Genomic DNA, 19,016 nt, shown 5'->3' on the forward strand with positions numbered 1-19,016 from the left:
CGTTTGCATTCTAGAAGACTCTGGTTCTCAACTCTTTCTCTATCAGACTCCTTCAGTGTCCTATACTTATTTGAAGTATCTGGACCAAAAAGTCACTTCTGGAAGTCTTAGAGACTTACAGCTTTTGAGGGATGGGAAAAAATGTTTCCTATTTTTTGGCTGGTTTTGTGAGGAAATTAAGGGTTCGCAGCCATGTTTCATCTCTGTTGCCCAAACACCTTTTTGACATTTGAACAATTTCAGACAACTCTCACCAGCTGGTAGAGATCATGACGTTACCAAGTGTAGTATAAAGTATTCTGCTGGGTTGGGAGGACAACTCCAAGGCCTTTTTGTCACCAAAAGAAAGGTTGAGCATGTGCTTTTTACCTGTGATACAGTACAGCAGAATGATTTCAGAGAGCTGGAGAGAAGAGCATGGGAGCAGGAGGGTGTTACTGGAGCAGGACATGAAGTCATGGGAATGTGTTCTCAAACAGCTGGAGGGTTACCGACCACCCAAGACCCACTGTTGTTTCTCCACAGAGCTGAACCTGACATGCATTACTGGTGAAGGTCTGGGGCCAGGTGTGGGCTCGGCAGCTGGAGCAGCATCAGTCCATCAAGACCTGGATCCAGGGCTTTCTGGCCAGCCTCCACCCCTTCTCTGTGGGTGGAAGAGTGCTGAAAACCAATCCTGACTGTGTCACCCCAAAAAATGCACCATCCATGTTGCACAGCAGAGGTGAGTAGGAGGCAAAACTAAGCACGGTGATCTGCTTCCAGCACAGTGAACAGAGCCAGGGCCAGAGTCAGGCCACATCTCCACGTGAGAGGGGAAATGCAGGGCAAGCCAGCAAGGACCTCTGGTGACACTTCCCAAAACCAGCTGCCCTCCAGAAACTGGTGGAACATTACAAGAGAGGTAACAATGGTTGGTTCCTCTGGTGTGATGGGGTAGTCAGCCCTATCATGCCAATACCACTGGAAGTTTGGGTGTCTAAATCTTCTTGTGAGTCTGGGCTTCACCAGGGAGCCCCCTGCTTTTGGTGCTGTTGGACACATAGCCCTGAAGCCCCATTGCTCAGAGAAGCAGCTGGCACCCAGGCTGGAGTTGGCCAGAGCTGGCACACTACGGAGGATGCAGCTGAGGGGGTGGAAGAATGGGGTCTCCAGATCAGGAGGCTGGGACAGCTCAACCGGTTGTTGACCAGAGAAGTTGTAGGTGTCCCATCATTGGAAGTGTTAAGGTCAGATTGGAGAGGGCTTTGAACAACCTGATCTAGTGAAAGATGTCCCTGCCCATGGTGGCGGGTTGGACTAGATGACCTTTAAAGGTCCCTTTCAACATAACCCAGCCCAGCCTAACTCAAGCCAGCCTAACCCATTCTGTGACTGTGATTCTACGACTCCTGGTGGCACCTTGTGCTGGGAAGGGTCATAGCTACAATGTTCTGTCTCTGCCTTTGCACCCTCAGCCTCCTTCCAGGGCTGGGAAATTGCCCGGTTTGTTGTGGGATCTCTCCTGCTCACGTTCTTGTTGGTCAGCCTGGCATTTTACTTCATCAAAAAGTGAGAAACACCTTCCCATCTGCATCTCTCACCCTCTCCTTCCACATTGCTTCCTCTCTAATTGCTGCACAGGGACCTGCCCCTTCACTCAGGTGAACACCTACATTCACATGCTGCACCCAAACACTCCAACACTTTGCTCCTAATTTTTGCAGCAAAGCCCTTTTGCTTTTGATGCAGCAGATTGCAGGTTCTGCAGGAGGTTAAGAACCGCCAATAAAACCATGGCTAATGCCAGGCATGTCAACAGGCACAGTGCAAAGGCCATCAACCTGACTTAGAAGATGCTGTGGTGGGAGAGCACCAAGCTGAAGGCTCAGGGCATGCAAGAGGCAGTGAGAGATGATGCTTTGGCCATAGGGAAGAGCTCTTCCTTAGAGCAGGGTGGAAGCAGTAGACAGTTTAGGATTACCTTGATGGGAAGCAGTTTTCACATTATAACATGACACCACTTTAAATAATTACTTGGCATTCCCTAATGTTGTCAGCAGGCAAACAGCAGCTTAGCACTTAGGCTGTGTATTTGTCTGAAACAAATGTTACAGTGGATGGGTTATTTAACAAGCCCAGGTGATTTATTTCCCACATTTTTTACTGATCTTTCATCATTGGGTAGGGAGCTGATGTGCAAGAGTTAGAAATGAGGAAAGTTCTTAAAATACTTTGGGGAAATAGAAAACGCAGCATGTATTTTTTAAAAATAATTTTAAAAATACCATTAAGTCAGATTTACAGAAGCTGTTTCAGAAATCAAGGTGGTTTAAAGTTGATGTACTTGTGCCAGGCGATGGCAGGTGTTCTGCTCCTGGTTTTCCCCAAAACATTAACAGAGACCTTAGGAAACCATGCCTGCTGAAGGCTGGTCATCCAGCCCCTTCATTTTAAGTGTAAAGCTGAGATGCAGATTAGTTGCCTTGTGCAAAAGAGCAGAGCAACTGATCTTTCATTTTTCTTTGTCTGTTGCTCTTCAGACATCCCTAAAATTACACCAACATCAAAATGAATGACCACAGGGAGATTGCAGCAGACTTCTAATGCTCCCAAGCACAGCTGTAGCAGCAAGGTCTAACAGCATTGGGGCCAGGGCATGTATCTCTGTGGGGGGCAGACTGGTTGTCCAGCCCTCCCATCCACTGGGGTTGCTGCAAGGACCTGAAAAATGCCCAGGTATACATATATATGTGTGTGTGTGTGTGTGTGTGTGTGTGTGTGTGTGTGTGTGTATGTATGTATAAAATACCTGAATTATTTTTATACTTCACAACTTTGACCTCAGTCCAAAGAAGGAGGCTGGGGACCTCTTCTAGGCAGTTTGTGCTAAGCGTGGTGATCAGAAAGAAAGAAGCCTGCATGGCTAATGCAGAGGAAGGACATCCTCTATCCCCTCTTGAGATTCAGGGCTGGGTGATGAGCCAAGGCCACGCTCGCAGCAGACCTTTCCACCCAGCAGGCAAGTCTAGTTTCCAGTCCCTCCGGGCTCCCCTGCTGCAGTGGAAGTACATCAGCCTCCCTTGAGCCCTTCTTGTCTGTAGAAGGGGGTTTTCAGCATTGTGCCCCTCTCTGCTTGAGCAGCTCTGCACACCAGCAGCCTGCACTAGGGAGAGTCTTTGCTGCTGGGGACCATAACCAGTAGGACGTCCTGCTCAGGAAAAGGGGTTAGAGGAGAGATGAATACCCAGCTCATGCCCAGGTGCAACTCTTACTCATATGGTCCTGCCCCTATCTCGGTCAGACAGTGGGCAGGACCAGTGCCAGACTCCAGATCTGCTGAGAATTTGAGGTGAGGAGGGCGACCTAAGTGGAATCTGCTCAGTAGAAGATTGTTTCCTACATAAGTGTGCTATATCCCTAACAGTGCAGCAGCTGATGCCAGAAGCATCCTTCGTGTGCGGAGCGGTGGTCTCATCTCATGGGTTTGAACATCCTGTGCAGCATTGCGCGTGGTGGCAGCACCCAAGATAGAGCCAGCCTGCTCGCTGGTAGGGCAAAGGGTAGGTAAAATGAAGAGATCACACACTGTTTCTGAACCATGGTGTATATAGATTTTTACTGAGCAAAGCTCTGCAAATGGAGGGCATGAAGTGTTTCTGTGATTGCCTATCACGGCTCTGACTCTCGTGAGAGGAAGCCTCGCCTTTTCTTTGAGACCCACCTACCTGCTGTGTCTCTCTTAGTTGCATCTTCTACTTGCAGGCAGGCTGCCTGTGCTGCTCAAGTCCATGGGCCACCAGCCAGCTCCAGTGCCAACCGGGATGAGCAGCATGGGAGAAGTGAGGCCTCAGCTTTCCATTGCCCGGCCCCTTGTGCCAAGCAGCCCCTTTTAGTCAACAGGGCTGAAAACATGAGGCACCAGTGACCATCTCTGCAGGATGCCCCACATAATCCTTAGGTAGCTGCCACAGCCCCTGAAAGGTAGTTTTTCATGGCTTCATCCTGCCATCAGTGCAGCGCTGCTAGAGCACGCTGGCGTTGTGTGAGGTCAGATGAGCTCCATCTTGAACTGGCTCAAGTTTGGCACAGTGGGCGAGGGCTCTGCCATGCTGCTGAAGGGGATGCAGGGCTGGTTCGCAGGCACGGCGCCATGGCTCACAGTGGAGCTGAGCTGCTGCAGCGTCATCAGCACCTCCTGCTGCAGCCGCTGCTGGTGCTCCTGCTGGCGCTCCAGGCAGCACTGCCTCTCTAGCACTGCGTGCAGGGCCTGGCTCAGCTTCTGGATCTCCAGCTGTACAGCATCCAGCTTTTCTGCAACGGCATGGGAGCTGGGAGCAGGGGGAAGCACTGGTCCGCCCCAAGCAAGGTTTTGATTTCCAGGACTCGTGGGGTTCAGCAGGGCAGTCTGAGTGCTGGCATCTTTGACCTGAAGCAGTGGGAGGCAGGAGAGAAGGAAAGGTGAAACATTATCAACAGCTCCTTCAATGGCATTTAGCAAGAGAAAGATTTATTCTGCACTTAGCTACAAGGTGTGAGAGAAAGTCATCAGCTTGTTGCAGACCTCTAGACCTCACCGTGCTCTGAGCTGCACTTCATCCCCACCCAGCCCCTATGCAGCTTCTCCATAGGAACTCCACGTTGCTCTGCATGCTGTCTGCATGGCTTAGCCATCTGATGGTGGATGATGTTAGATGGCAGCTGGGCTGCCCGTGCTGATGCCAGGACCATGTTTGCTCTCTTCAGGGACAGAAATAGCATATTCTGGGTTTTTCTTTCCAGCCTCTTCATTTTTTGTATTGCACCCTGAGGGAAAGGGCTGTTCTGCTCACCCAGAGGGATTAAGTGCTGGTTTTGAACCCCAGGGGAGGCTTTCTCCTGGAAAGGATGTTGAACAACCTGTGTCCTCTTAAGCAGCTGGCAAGGACTCTTGACAAACACCTGAGTGGGCTGGAGAAGGTATTTGCTGTCTGAGCAGAGACAGGGCTGTGGATGGAGGCTCAGCCTGACTCATGGCTGTGTTTTGCACCCAGGAAGCCAGGGTGAGAAAAGCAGGTGCCAGAATCCTGCCACCCTCTGTGAGGCAAAAGCATTGCCCATAAGTGAAGTCAGAGGGGTAAACCTTGAGCACTGGGGCAGGTTCACGGCCACACTGCCCTGCTGCCAGCCTACTCAGAGCTGGTCCTGGGACTTCTCGGTCACTTACATTTGCGCCATGGCTCGCCATGGCTGTCAGCAGAGTTGGGCTTGGCCATGGGGCTGGCTAGCCAGCGGCATGCTCACCATGGTGGGCAGGATGGCCGCAGGGACAAGGACCTGCTGGGACAACACATGCATGGCCACAGCCTTGGGGGCCTCATGGCATGGTGAGGCAAGGGTGTACACATTAGGAATTACGGCAGCTAGATGTATCTCAGAGGATGGCCATCCTGGCTGTGTCACCCCGTCCTGGCTTGCCACAGCCCTTCATCTCCTGGTACGGCACCAAACCACTCAGCTGCTGGTGTCCTTGTGGTGGCTTGGGGAACCTCCTGAGCTGGTACTGAAACTAAGCCTTAAAGAGGGGTTCTGAGAGCTGCAGGTTGGAGGCCAATGCTGACAGAAACTGGCATCGCTGCAGCTAGCATCACCCAAGGGCAGCAATGAGTGCTGGCTGCCCTATGGGGCAGCATGCCCCATGGCCCCAGCTGACAGAGGTGCTTCCCAGACAAGCTCACCAGGTGCCAGGGTCAAGCACTGTGCGACAGTGCAGCTAGTAGAGGTCAGCGGGGTATTTCAGGAGCCTTCCATCCCTGATAGCCCGCCTCATCTGCATGATTTGGATACAGAAGGGTGTCTTGGGCCGTCCCAGCAGGTGGTACCGCACTGGCTCCTGTCCGGATCAGATGGGCTTTCCCGTCCCGCCTGTCATCCTACCTTTTTCTGCAGGAGGACAGCCTTGTCCACGATCATCTTCTTCACCGTCAGGGCTGGGTTCCTGGCAGGGGGTGCGACCGGCCGCCCTCGGCTGGGCAGGGGCTGTGGAGGGGTGGCCGGGCCCCCCGGAGCGGGGCAGCTCCCCGGAGCCAAGGGGGTGCCTGTAGAGCCATCATCGCCTGCAAGGGACAGCGAGAGAAACTCCTCGAAAGGAGACCCTTGGGGGGTCCACAGTGGGGGGGTGGGGAGCCCTTTCCCTGGCCCAGCACTGCCAGGGGGTGGCCATGGTGGTGACCCCCTGCAGGGAACCAGGCCTTACCATTCCCAGGGAGCCGTCCTACGGACAGGGCCTCCCCAGGCTGCCCGCCGTCCTTGCAGAGTGAGGCCGTGCCGACAGGCCGAACGCCCTCCTTGACGGCTTGGCTGCCAGCGGGACAGGGCGCCCGGCTACCCACGGGGCCCTCACCAGGCACTGCAGGCAGCTGGGCACTCAGCACCTTGGGTGGCTCGGCCTTGTGCCCCTGCAGCGGGGGCCAGGGCTGCTCCCCGTCCCAGCCAGCTGCAGCCGCCCCCGGCTCCATGCTCTTCCTCTTGAGGAAGAGGTACACGGCCTGTGGCGTCACTCGGATGTTGTCCAGCTCCAGCACCTTCTTGATCTTGCGGAAGCTCAGCCCAGCCCTGCGCAGCTCCACGATCCTCCTCTTGGCGTGGTCGTCCAACCGGCCCATCGCTCCCAGCACCCCTCCTGCGCCCGGCACCTACATCCCCAGAGCACAGCGGCTGTGGGGACGCCGGCAGCCCCCCAGGCACCACCGAGATGATGCTTGGGCTCTTCTAGTGCTCCGCCACAAGGCTTCTGGCCCCAGGTCCATGCAGCGCCATCCCCAGCTTCCAGCAGTGACCCAGTTCCCAGCTGGAGAGGAGGAAAGAGGTGGCTCTTCCCACCAGAGCGATTAGGGGCAGCCCAAAACCTGTCTCTGGCACACACGGAGCCCCCCTCAGAACAGGGGGTTCAGCCAGGTTCCCCGGTCCACCAAGGGCACAGCAGATGGCAACAGGCTTGGCTCTGCCCAGCGTTCCAAACTGGACATTGAATCCCCACTGCCAGCAGTAAAGTGAGGAGCCAGGAGCAGTCAGGATCCCAAGCAGCAGCTCAGTATCTCAGGAAGCTCAGTGCGAGTCCTGGCAAGCAGCGGTTCACCGCATGAGGCTGGCAGATCCCTGCTGAAGCCTCACGTCTCCTTGGCAGCCTGGAAGGTTACAGCAAGCAGAACTGGGAATGCCCACGTCGACAACTACTGCATGGAAAACAGTTGGTGCTGCAGAAGCTGCCCTTCAGGTCTGGAGACGACACTGTCCCATAACCTTTGAGAGAAGCAAAACCAACCTTTTATATACCAGTTGTAAAGAAGGCACAACTGCAAATGTAATGACTACCTCCTGTACTTCCCCTCCCTCCCCTCACACACAGCCTTGGCTGGTGGTGTCAGTCAGGGGACGGTGCCTCAGGATGGGGTCACACTCACTGCGTGTGTGTGGGTGGCATAGCAGGGACTGCACTGCTGGTATGGCCCCTGCATCTGTGTGTCCTCTGGGTCGCACTCTGGAGCAAAAGAATGTGGTGGGACCAGCCCCTTCCCTTGTTACAGGCATCACACCAGGGCCAGGTCAGGTTGGACAGTGTTTGGCGCTGCATATGTACACACTTACACCTACACAGGGATATACCTATATATGTGTATATGTACACATGTATGTGTGTATACAAGTATGATGGAGGGGTTTTCTACTTCCTATCAGCTTCCTTTATCAGCAGGCATTTCTTGGACACTCAGTGCTGCAGCTGCTGCTTAAAGGACATGCTTTTGGATTTTGCCTCACCAAAATAAATAGCCTCCAAGGATTTCCATAAAACAGCAAAACACTTTTCAGATTAGCAATGTATAATAGAGACTATGTCAAGCTACTGCCAAGCAGATGTGATATAGGAACCTTTTCCAAACCCTACTTTCCCGGGCACATGTGGATCTTAAAAAGGACAATAATGTGTTTTGTTGGCCACAGAGGCACAGAGACTATTGTACATCAGCTACAGAAAGCCACAGGGAAAAACGGAGCCACTTAATTCGACGCAGGAGTTGTGCCCCTCTGCGTTTTACATTTTCCATGGCAAAAGAGAGAGGCATTAACTCCAGAGATGTAGATTGTACTTTGTTCCAGATCTGTTTACATCCAAAGGCCACCCCATGCCCTGCTATGGGCGTTAGGGAACTTGTAGATAAGAGCTAGGGGAGTAGATATAGGACAACAGATGTCCCTGGGTGCAGACAGTGCAATTGCAGAGCAAGAGGAAAAGGTCAGGAATACCCAACCTTCCCCATGCCAAGGGGAGATGCTACAAGGAAACCACCACCTTGAGCTTCCTATGGCTGCAGGTATGGGAAGTTTAGGCCCTGGCAAGATACTCTGCCCTCCTCTCAGAGTGTTTCAAGACAGACAGAGGACACTAGAGCAAAAGCAAAGCAGTGCAGCTACCTGAACAGCAGATGACAGAAACATGAGGTTTACATAAATGCCAGGAAAGCCAATGCCCCACGCCGACAGCCTTTATCCAGCCTCCGCACAGGAGGAGAGATAAGAGCACCTTGGATATGTACTGACTCCACACAGCATCTCTCCCAGCTTCCTCTTCACTGAAGATGTGGCTCACTTTCTAACATCCCCAGGTCCCAACTCCTTCCTTCTTCACCTGCTCATTCCCTCTGAACTTACCCCAGCCCTCCACAGAGCTCCCACTGCCCTGCCTTCCCAGGCTAGGGGATAGCTCATGGGAGGCACCGACCGCCCCTGCCCTGCTAATCCATGTCAGCTGGGCATCCCCAGCGCAGGGTGTTCCCCTGCAGCCACCAGTTTGCTGGAGGGGCAGTCGGGTGAGGAGTTTGGCCAGGATGGCTCCTCGCTGCAGCGCATGGCTCCACAGGATGCTTCTACACCAGCAGAGGATAGCTGCGGGCAGCAGCTCCATGGAGGTACATATGAGCACCCCAGGTCTCAAGGCTAGCTTCACCCAGGCTCCTTATGCTTCAAGAACAGTACTTGCCTCTGCATCAGGACTTTTAAAAAATATGTATTTACTGATCAGAGACAGACCAAGACCTGGAAACCCACCTCAGAGAAGATGCTGAAAAGCAGGCTGTGGGTCAGAGTCCAGCTGGGGAGCAGGAGGTGAGCGAAGGCAGATTGGGCAGGGTGAAATCCAGCTCAAATCCTGCTCACTTACACCATGAGGCCATACAAAGCACGCAGCAGCTACTCTCTACCCTGTCAGGTAGGAGAAAAGGGTTGCCAGTGAAAGAAACAGGTCACCCTTTCAGACAATACAGTATTCCAGCTATTTCCTCCAAAATCACAACAGTCAGCTTCTCTGACAGCTTGGGTCTGGCTCCATCTCTAGTTATGCCTTTATTTATCCAGGTCCTGTTGCAAACTTGCAGTTTTCTGTACTAAACATGCTCCCCATTCCCACAGCTGAGTCCATCACCTTCTCCTCTTTCTCCTTCTCCAGAGCAGATTTTTCCAATGGAGCTGCAGCCTGTGTCATACACACAGCTTATGCAACACAGCTGCTCAAGTTACACATTCATGAAGATGAGACCTTTACACTTACCTGACCTAAAAGATGTTTGTTACTCTCCAATAATTTTTTGCACAAGGTAGGAAAAAAAAAAAATCAATTCAATGAGAGGGAAAGATTCAGGGATTTTCCTAGACTTCAGGGATTTTGCACTGGGGATGGAGTTCCCTTCACTTCTCAGGGCCAGGCTGGGGGTGACATGATTCCTCTGAAGGTTTCTTACACCACTCAGGAGAAGTTAATTCCATGGTGGCTTTGCAGGGAGACAGGGAAACAGAGAGCCTTAGCGGAAAAAAATTCACAGCACTGCAATCGTGTGCTTACTCTCTGCCTTTATCCCTTTTCATTTCTGTGGATAACAGGAAAACAGAAAGGTTTGATCTCCTCCAGAAAGTCCCTGGAACAATCTCATCTGGGATGACTCAGCCTTTGCTATTTCTACAATAGAGCAGCACCACAAAGTCTACTTGGCTTGGAGGTTTCCATACAAAGTACAGGTGCTGTGAGCTGTGTGGGGGCACTAGAAGTCCCTTGTTCTGAAGTCACGGTTTGCCTCCACCTGCCTGGCTACCACACTGTGCATCAGCCACAGCTGCAAGTCACTCTGCAAGCCCTGAAGTTACGCCTGTGTGAACACAACATCATTCCCCTGTGAGCTAGGATAACTTCAGTGTGATTCCTCGTGGGTCTGCAAGTGTCCTTCCCCCACCGACACCCCTTGTTTTGTAGTGGGGACCCATACTTGCAGAGGGAAGATGTGGTGACTGACACACTCGGTATACAGCTACAGCTAGAGAGAGCTGCCACCCAGCACCACAGGCTCCAAGTTTTGGCCTTTGGTGGGCTGGCTTTTGAGACCTTATCCAGCCAGTTAGACATACACATCTGTGTGAGCAGCTGCATGTTTTGTTATACAGCTAGGCCTGCAAAAGGAATTTCACTTCAGCCTGCCAATTCAGGCATCTGTCCAAATTTCACATCAGCCACCCTTTCTTTCAGCTGCTGCTGAACCCTTGCAATGCCTAAAGTCTTTAAGTACTTAGTTGTAGCCAGGAAATCTCCTTTAACCAGGCAGTGCTGCTGGTAACACTTCTATTCCATAACTCTGCACGCAGTAATATCCACAAAAACACATACCAGAGTCTGGAACAACCTTCTCATCACCGGGATTATTTCCTTAGCTCCTGCGCTCTCTGGCCCAGAAAATATTAAATACAAAATGGAATATCCTCAAGAAAGAAGGAGAAAGAAGGCAGCACTCATGCATGCCCCAGAGTTCTCTTCAGAACAGAGTGGATTTAAGGTCTGAGAAGTAGGAAGAACACGAATCCAGGTTTCCTATGACTCAGGTGAAGTTACCTAAACACTAGCCTTAGGGCAAGCAGCAGGCTTTTCCTCTTCACCACTTGTTTCTGCACCAGTGCAGGTCCCAGTGCTAGGAGCAAAATCAAGGAAGAGAAGCACCCCAGCATCCATCCTGCAAGTCCCTTGGTGTAAAGCTCCCCTGCTTGCCTGCATACACATACACCCACTGGCTGCAGTGCTGCCTGTTTCTCCCCCAGTCTTTCTGCAGCCCTGACTAGCAGGGTTTGAATGCCAAATTCCCCAAAAGTTAAATGTAAGTTGTGTGACCTCAGAGTCAACTCGCATCTGGGAAGATTGACTTCTTCCTTCTGCCTCACAGCTGCAAGCCTGCTCTTGGACACAAGCAGCTTATGCCCTTGGGAGGTGCAAGCAAAGTTTCTTCTGAAACTCATGCTGGGGTGAAGCAGGGAAGAGTCAGATTCCTGCAGAGCCTTCAGCAGACAGTAGTGCCATGCCACAACCACTCAATCGCTTTACCCTGGGGTTGCATTACCTCAATGGCTATTTAAGTCATCAGGGTTAGCTGCACAGCAGCACGGCCACGGCCAGCCTGGCCCTCAGGGATGGAACAGCCTTGGAGAGATGTAGACTTAATTAGAGCAACAAGCTCCAATCTATAATTTCAGAAGCAGCACAGCCGCAAGGGTAGCAGATACCAAGGTGGAGCAACACGTCTCACCAGTGAGACAAATTGCTGATACTGAGAATGGCTGTGACCAAAGAAGAAGAAGAAATGGGAGAAGGAAAAGCTGCAACCCACAGAGAGTGAGAAGATGCAGCTCATCCTGCCCAGTCTCAGCAATTAAAAACAGCCACTTTATGATGTTAACATCCCACTGCACATTGGACTCAAGAGCTTGCGGTGAGGCAGAGTGCAAAATATTCCTGCCCTAAGAAGGTCCATGTAGGACCACAAAGGACAAAGTTAGGTGTGGATATACCCCTTTCCTTTCAACTTCAGCTGCCTCTGTACAGTGCAATGCCAGTGTACCAGGGCATGGGATAGGAAACAGTATGACTCATTCATGGATGATGGATGCACAGGGCATCCCAGGCTATGCAAACACATTAAAACAAAGGGGAAGACGTTAGCAAAAGGGAATAGATCCTCATGGACCTTGTAAGGAGCCATAAGCCCAATCTGCCAGCCTTCCCTTTACCCTGGGCTTTGTGGCTGGCAGCAACTTGATGAGGTCCTCTTTGCCTCTGATTTTCAGCCCTCCTTCTCAGATCCCCAGCACACATTTGGGAAGCTGGAGCAGCTGGAAGCAGCTGGGGAGGGACACTGATCCATCCTCATCGGTTTTATTGCTTTCCCACAACTTTCTAAATAGCCACTTGCAAAAACTGGCAAGACGAGTCCTTTTTCACTCTGCAACAGCTCAGAGGGGAAAAAAAAAAAATTAAAAACATCCTCCAGAAGCACAAGAGGATAATGCTGGTTTACACTTGATTCAGATATGGAAAAGAGCTTCTTGCAACCAAGAAAGTAAGAAGCATTTCAAGTAGAGCAAAGGCAAAGATGCCGTGGAAGGGTCGAGTCTGCCGGAGGAACACTTGATTCCTTCTCACCCTGCAGAGAAATGTGCTTTGAACACAGCCATGCTGGACAGGAAGGACAAGCTGATATGGCAGTGCTCCACTTGGTTTCTTGCCCTCAAGGTCCTGTTTCAGAACCTGCCCAGCACAGCTATGAAGGGACATGGATAGTTCTTAGCTCTTCACCTAGATAACAGCTTCACTGCTGTACAAACAGACTGGAAAGTTTTAGCTCCATGGAGACAGGTAATCAGAAAGAACTGGCAATGTGGTTTAACGGTGCTTAGCTTGGAGGAAGATTAGCAGTATTAGGTGTCCTATGCTGACATGTTGCCAAAGCAGGAAGATCTGTGACAGGGAAGAATGGTTATTTCTTCCAGGCTGCAATTTTACCCTGGGTCATTGCTTTGCAGGATTTGTCAAGCCTCGTGGTAGGAATAACATCTAACAAAATTGATTGCTACCAGTCATACAGATTGCTGTATCCCATGTTACAGAGCCCTGATTTTCTTTGCAAAACTGGTGAAGGAGCAACTCTGTTCAGGCTTTATTAAAAGGAGACAGGCCTGTTGAATTTAGACAGTGCTGCTGTTACCTGAGCCATGTTGACTCCCCCTCTGAAGGGATAACCTCATAAGAAGCCTTTTAATAAACTTGTATTTCAGCTGTCAGAACGGTAGAGAAGGAAGGGTTGTATATCTGGCCCAGGATTTGGAAGTGAGCTATTTAGAGCCTGGACCTTGACAGCTGACCAGTTCCTTTAGGCTTTGCTTGCAGAGCAGTCGAGGAGATAGCCCCCTGCCTGGCCACACTTTAAAAACTAGATCCTCAAATGGAGAATGCAAAACTTAAACCTTCTACTCTAAGGTTTGCAGTACATGCTAACAGAAGAAAGTTGGGTCCCTGCAAGGTTTCTTTAATTAACAGTTTTGGGGTTTGCAAAACTAATTGTGAGTAGGCTGATACACATAGTTTGCTTTTGACCCAGACAATGTCGCTACAGCTGTGTGCTAACTGAGGAATAGAGTATAAAGATAAGGTGATAGAATAAATAGGAGCGTGTATATGTAATGAGTATTAGAATTGTTTAGGGGCATAAGGTAACAACCACATAAACATAGTACTATTCCCTCGTGTTTGAGGGGAGCGGAAAGGAGGAGTTCCAGGAACACAGAAAAATCCACTTGGATGGTCAAAGGGTCCCAAGACACACAGCACAAAGAAATGATACTATAAAATCATACTGATGGATAGGTTTGTACAAAAACACTTTGCATTGGATCAGCTCTACCAGAGCTCAAAAATCATAGGTCAATGTCAACACCATAACACGTGGTCTGACAAGTTCAGCATGGTTGTGATGCCCTGCCTGTACCTGGTAACTGTCAGATTTGTATTAAGAAATGATCTGAAGGGTTCCAAACTGATTAAGGACTGTAGAATCACAGCCTGAAGGAACAAGAGATTTTCACAAAACACCTGGAAAGGCCTCGGGGAGAGGGACAGGCTGGATTTCACATCCAGGCTCAGAAATCCATCTCTGTTCTGGGACTGAACAAATTCACTAAGCTGAGCTTAAGTATTCGGAGAAATATCCCACTACCCTGCCTGTACAGTTAACATCAGCCTCTCTTTAAAGTGTTTTGCAGCTTTACATCTCTGCTCTTCAAAGATGCAGCCCTTCAAGCAGGGAGAGTTGCAAAGGCTAAACCACAAGCATATCTTGAATTTCTAGCATCTTTCACGTGCTTGAAGAGGAAACAAATAAATCACTGCAAAGAGTAAAGTGATATTTGTCCCTTTTGTTGAAATCAGGATATCTGAAGAAGGTTAACAATGAGCAGGCATATTACTACAGTGTCAGGGCACACTTTTCAAGTGTTGTGGGAAGACAGAAAACATGCATCATGGCACAGTTTTTAGGCTAAAAGAGCCCTGAAATACAAATGTGTGCATAGACACATTCAGGTTCAGACAGTTCTGAAGTCTTGAGCTTGTGCATGGCCTACCTGCCAGTATGCACTGAAAGAATGAGCCCTAGACCTCAAGAGAGGGCAAGCCAGATGTTCAGAGATTACTGTTGAAGATTTAATCAACTGGAAGTGTTTCAGCTAAAATGCTAAATTCACCTTCTGCAGATCAGAGGGAACCCCCCAAAATCTATTTTTTCTGCTGTTCCAAATCTATATAGTTGACATGGCAGTCATTGGAAACTCAGATTAATCTCAACTCCCTGCAGAGGTAACCACAACTGTTACTACATATTAGGATGAAAAGTTTCCAAGCCCTCAGAAGACAAATCCCCCATCCTGCAATTCCTCTAATGAAGCCACACAAACTGTATTCTCTGAAATCTGACACACATCTAAACCCACCCTAATACAGGTGCAAAAGGTCCAACGGACTGAGCAGGGAGATGGACCAAAGCTCTTACAGCACAGGGAAAACATCAGCATCTAGAGCGTGTGGGCTGAGCCAACACTGTAGCACAATCCCTACAAGCACAATGTAATGCCCCTTGTACCTCGCCACGACAAATGAACACCGGTTGTTTAGTGTTTCTGCTGGCAAAATAACCCACCAATCACCTGGATCTGGGGGGCTCAAGGAGAGCTCTCTGTAGCCACGCCACCACGGCTCCACAACCCGAAGCCAAGGAATAGGAAGGAAAAATTAAGCACTCAGCTGCAAGATGGTGCAACACACAGGACAAGCACTTTCAGCCTCAGGTGGCATTTAGACATTGACTAATTAGTCCTAATTACCATCCACCACCACGAGGGAAGCAGTTCACCCGCAGAGGTGGGAGTAAATAGCATTGTTCTCATCAGCAGCCTGGAGGTGCAAGAATGAAGGGACAGCCAAAGGCAGAGGCAAGATCCAAAAGCAGCACTCGGAGCTCCGTTCTTTCCTCTCCTGCTCATCTTCAGTGTTTTGGCTGGAGCAGATTTGTGATTGTCTGCTGCCTTAAATCCACCACCCAGCAGTCTATCAACACACAGGCAATTTCTAAAGAAGGTCTGCACCTCTGCTGGAAAATTGCTACGCAGGTTTCTGAGTTCAAGGAGCAGCTGGAGGACAGTGTTTCAGCTTGGGCACGCCATTCCCAGCTCTGACACTGAATCTCAGCACAGCACCACACCTCCACATCCCTGCTCAGCATGTCCTGGCCTGCGTGCTGAGCAGCAGCGGTCCGCTCCATCCAGAGCAGTGTCCCACGGAGCAGGGAATGGCTGTGGGCCACAGGAGCTCACGAACGCCAGCCTCTTGCCCCCCCTCCTTGTCACTCGCACCCCCGTCCAACTACCACTGCGAGAAGTTTCTCTCTGTCCTTCCCCATCATGCTCCCACCATCCAAACCAGCTGAATGCACAGGAGCAAACAGGCTGAGCATCTACGTACAGGGACTAAAGACGTCTGCCAGGATCCTCCCAGGCGACGGCACCAACTTGCTGTCGCTGCTGCATCCGCCGGTGGCCGTGGCCAGCCAGGATCCCAGTACAGCCCAGCTCTGCAGCAGCCAACTTTTTGGGAGGCTGCTGTTTGAAAAGCTCCTGCCCTCTTTGTTTGGTTGGGGCAGAGCCAGCAAAGGCTGCCGGGAAGGTCACCCAGGAGGAGACTTATGTACCGAGAGGGAGGAGCGCTCCTCTTAACTCTTTCGGGGCAGCCTCACTTCAGGACCGTGAGTAGCCCCATCACCTTCGCAGCCTCAGGGCTCAGACCTGACATCCACCCCATCCCCGAGGACAGAGGAGATACCCCGCAGGAGGCAGCAGTGCCGTCCCCAGAGGTCCCATCCAGACCTGGAAGCACCAGCTCCTTGCGCAGGACCACAGCAGTGATGGTGGGCTGCCCTGCGCCAGGCTGAGCTGCTGGCATGGGGGGGGAAGGCCACAGTGGTGCTGTTCACTCTGAAACTGAAGCAGACACGTGTTCTGACCGGTTGTCACCTGTGCTTGTGGCCCCAAATGAAATGTGGTGCTCAAATGTCATCTTGCTCAGGCTTGGCCTTAAGGCTTAGTGACTGCTAGCAGCCACTGAGAAGAGATGAGACCCCCTGCCACCACCACCCCGAGGCTGGACCTCCTGCTCACAACTCTGCGGGGAGCTGCTTCAGGGAGACAACTGGTAGGAAACGTATTTTTTTTTCACAGTAGTGTTATTTTTCTGCTGGTTCAGTGAACTCACCTGAACACCCTTGGAGAGAAGAGAGCCATTATGAGAATAAGGGCGCACATGGCTTTGAGATCAGCCAGCCATTATGGCTTTTCTACAGCTGAGGGAGAAGAAATTTTTAAACATCATGCCCTAAGCCTAACAGCAGTGAGCACAGCTGAGTGGGAACAAGTCTGAGCTCCATCCATCCTGCCCAAGGAAGCACGGCCTGTCCAGCGGGACCTTCTCTTTGCAGTAATACTTGGGGTGCAGGCTAGACTGGGACTGAGCACTAAAAGACTGTCACTAAACAGTACAACCTGCTGAAAGCTGTGGGTCCTGTGGCTACGGCAGGCTGAGACTTCTGGCTTATCTTTGTGACACCTAACCTTTAGTCTATATTGCCATTTATTGAATCAAGGTAGTGGTACTTGCCATCTTCCATAAAGCATTTTTCAGATTTGCAGCTAAATGTGGTATAGAAGAGGTCTGGATGTATCATGTCTTGTTCTCCACCCATAGCTGCAGTTATCTAATGGACACATTCATTAAGTATTCCTTCGCCCAGTGATTACTCTAAATATGGACAAAAATGATTAGCACAAAAATGGGCAGCACAAAATTTCACTGCAGATTTTAACAAAGCACCATAAAACTCCAGAATTAAAGCTACAGCACTCAAAATTTCATATGTAACAAGTTAGTTGGAAGAAAGGAGAGAATAACAGTCAGCCCACAGGTTCCTTTGGCTCAGCACCCCATCTCAGCAGGCTGACTAGCAGATGCCTGGGTAGGGATACAAAAGCAGTTCAAGCATGTAGTAGCCCTTCCCAAGGTACACTCCCTACAGTGCAGCATTGGGAGACTTTCCAAGAAGGCCAACAGCATCCTGGCTTGTATCAGAAATAGTGTAGCCAGCACTAGGGAGGTGATTGTACCCCTGTACTCAGCATTGGAGAGGCTGCACCTCGAATACTGGGTTCAGTTTTGGGTCCCTTGCTACAGGAAAGACACTGAGGTGCTGGAGCGCGGCCAGAGAAGAGCAACCGAGCTGGGGAAGGGTCTGGAGCACAAGTCTCATGAGGAGCAGCTGAGGGAACTGGGGTGGGTTAGCCTGGAGAAAAGGAGGCTGAGGGGAGACCTTACCGCTCCCTCCACCTGCCTGAAGGGAGGTCGTAGCGAGGTGGGGGGTCAGTCTCTTCTCCCAAGTAACAAGCGATGAGATGAGAGGAAATGGCCTCAGGTTGAGCCAGGGGAGGTTTACATCGGATGTTAGGAAAAATTTCTACACCAAAAGGATTGTCAAGCACTGGCACAGGCTGCCCAGAGAAGTGGTTGTCACCATCCCTATAAGTATTTAAAAGACATGTAGATGTGGCGCTTAGGGACATGGTTTAGTGGTGGATTTGGCAGTGCCAGGTTAACAGTTGGACTCGGTGATCTGAAAGGTCCTTTCCAATCTAGATGATTCTGTGATTCTAAGGTTATCATGACAGTCTACCGATAGTCCTCAATAGACATAGTCCAGTTTCTCTTTGAACCCATATAAACTTCTAGTAGGCTACAACATCATATGGCAGGGAAATCTGCCCTTTAACAAGATGTGTGAAGAACAACTTCCTTTTTTCTTTTCCGAACCTGCCCATGGCTAGTTTCATGTAATACCCCCTTGGGTTTGGAGCAGAAGAGAAAATAAACCAATTCTTCTTCTTGCCACATGATCTTACAGACAACTGCCATGTTCTCGCTCACATTCTGTAGTGGAGGTAAAGAGGACATACTCTTACACTGCATTCTCACACATATTCTTGCAATGCATTCAGGAGGTGGAGCTGTCTTCGTGGAAGAGTACAAGGATTCAAATCTCAGGAACTTAACAAAAATGCCTATGATCACACTTCAGCTAACTAGCATGCCTGCTTTTTGGAAAGGTTTGTCATATTTAAGACCATGCATTAGGAATGGGGTCGAATTACACTTCTGACTTTGTTCCTTTGAAGTCATAAGTCAGGCAGCCAATATAGCTGGAATCCAATGTGACTAGGTCAGATCAATGCCTCCAGTGGCAAATTTCCTTGTAAGTTCACAGCACATGTTTTGTAAGGAAGGAAAAAAAAAAAATAAAAGAGCGAAAATCTCCTTCCCACATAAATCTTTGGATTTATGAAATGCTACTGGACAATGCTCCACCTTAAGTATTTAATTTTTCTAATTTTTCTTGCACTTCTGCAAGGCAGGCAGCGGGTGAGTCCTCTCTCAGTGGTACACATCCCTTTCTGCTCCCTGTCCCCTGAGAGGACGCATCTGCCACAACTTCAAATTAGAAACTTGCCTGTCGTGATCCTGCAGCTTGGGCGTGACACTGCGCCCAGCACCTACCAGCGAAGGCCTACAGCCTGCTGGGTTGTCGCTCCTGGGAAGCAGAGAG

The 19,016-nt window shown here is 50.4% G+C and overlaps 1 protein-coding gene across 2 annotated transcripts; it reads right to left on the reverse strand.

Moving 5' to 3' along the window:
• Positions 1 to 3,570: 3,570 nt before the first annotated feature.
• On the reverse strand, positions 3,571 to 16,004 carry LOC116964396 (collagen alpha-2(I) chain-like). Of its 2 annotated transcripts, XM_033003957.1 has the most exons (5): positions 15,836 to 16,004; positions 9,064 to 9,216; positions 6,215 to 7,260; positions 5,896 to 6,074; positions 3,571 to 4,408 (listed from the first exon to the last, which is right to left on the reverse strand). In XM_033003957.1, exons 3-5 carry the CDS (start codon positions 6,621 to 6,623, stop codon positions 4,031 to 4,033), a joined length of 966 nt encoding a protein of 321 aa, XP_032859848.1. In that variant the 5' UTR covers positions 6,624 to 7,260; positions 9,064 to 9,216; positions 15,836 to 16,004; the 3' UTR covers positions 3,571 to 4,030. The 2 variants fall into 2 exon arrangements, with proteins under 2 accessions (XP_032859848.1, XP_032859847.1); XM_033003956.1 differs by lacking the exon at positions 9,064 to 9,216.
• Positions 16,005 to 19,016: the final 3,012 nt, after the last annotated feature.

The sequence above is a fragment of the Tyto alba genome, unplaced genomic scaffold (genome assembly GCF_018691265.1).
Source record: "Tyto alba isolate M040663 unplaced genomic scaffold, T.alba_DEE_v4.0 Super-Scaffold_28, whole genome shotgun sequence".
NCBI classification, from domain to species: Eukaryota; Metazoa; Chordata; class Aves; order Strigiformes; family Tytonidae; genus Tyto; species Tyto alba.

Bases quoted from the DNA above. Each gene is read 5' to 3' on its own strand.
- LOC116964396 (XM_033003956.1), bottom strand. From the start codon at position 6,623: ATGGGCCGGTTGGACGACCACGCCAAGAGGAGGATCGTGGAGCTGCGC. The intron at 6,075-6,214 runs GTAAGGCCTGGT...TGTCCCTTGCAG, and splicing joins AGGACGGCTCCCTGGGAATG to GCGATGATGGCTCTACAGGC. The intron at 4,409-5,895 runs GTAGGATGACAG...CCACTGCTTCAG, and splicing joins CTGTCCTCCTGCAGAAAAAG to GTCAAAGATGCCAGCACTCA.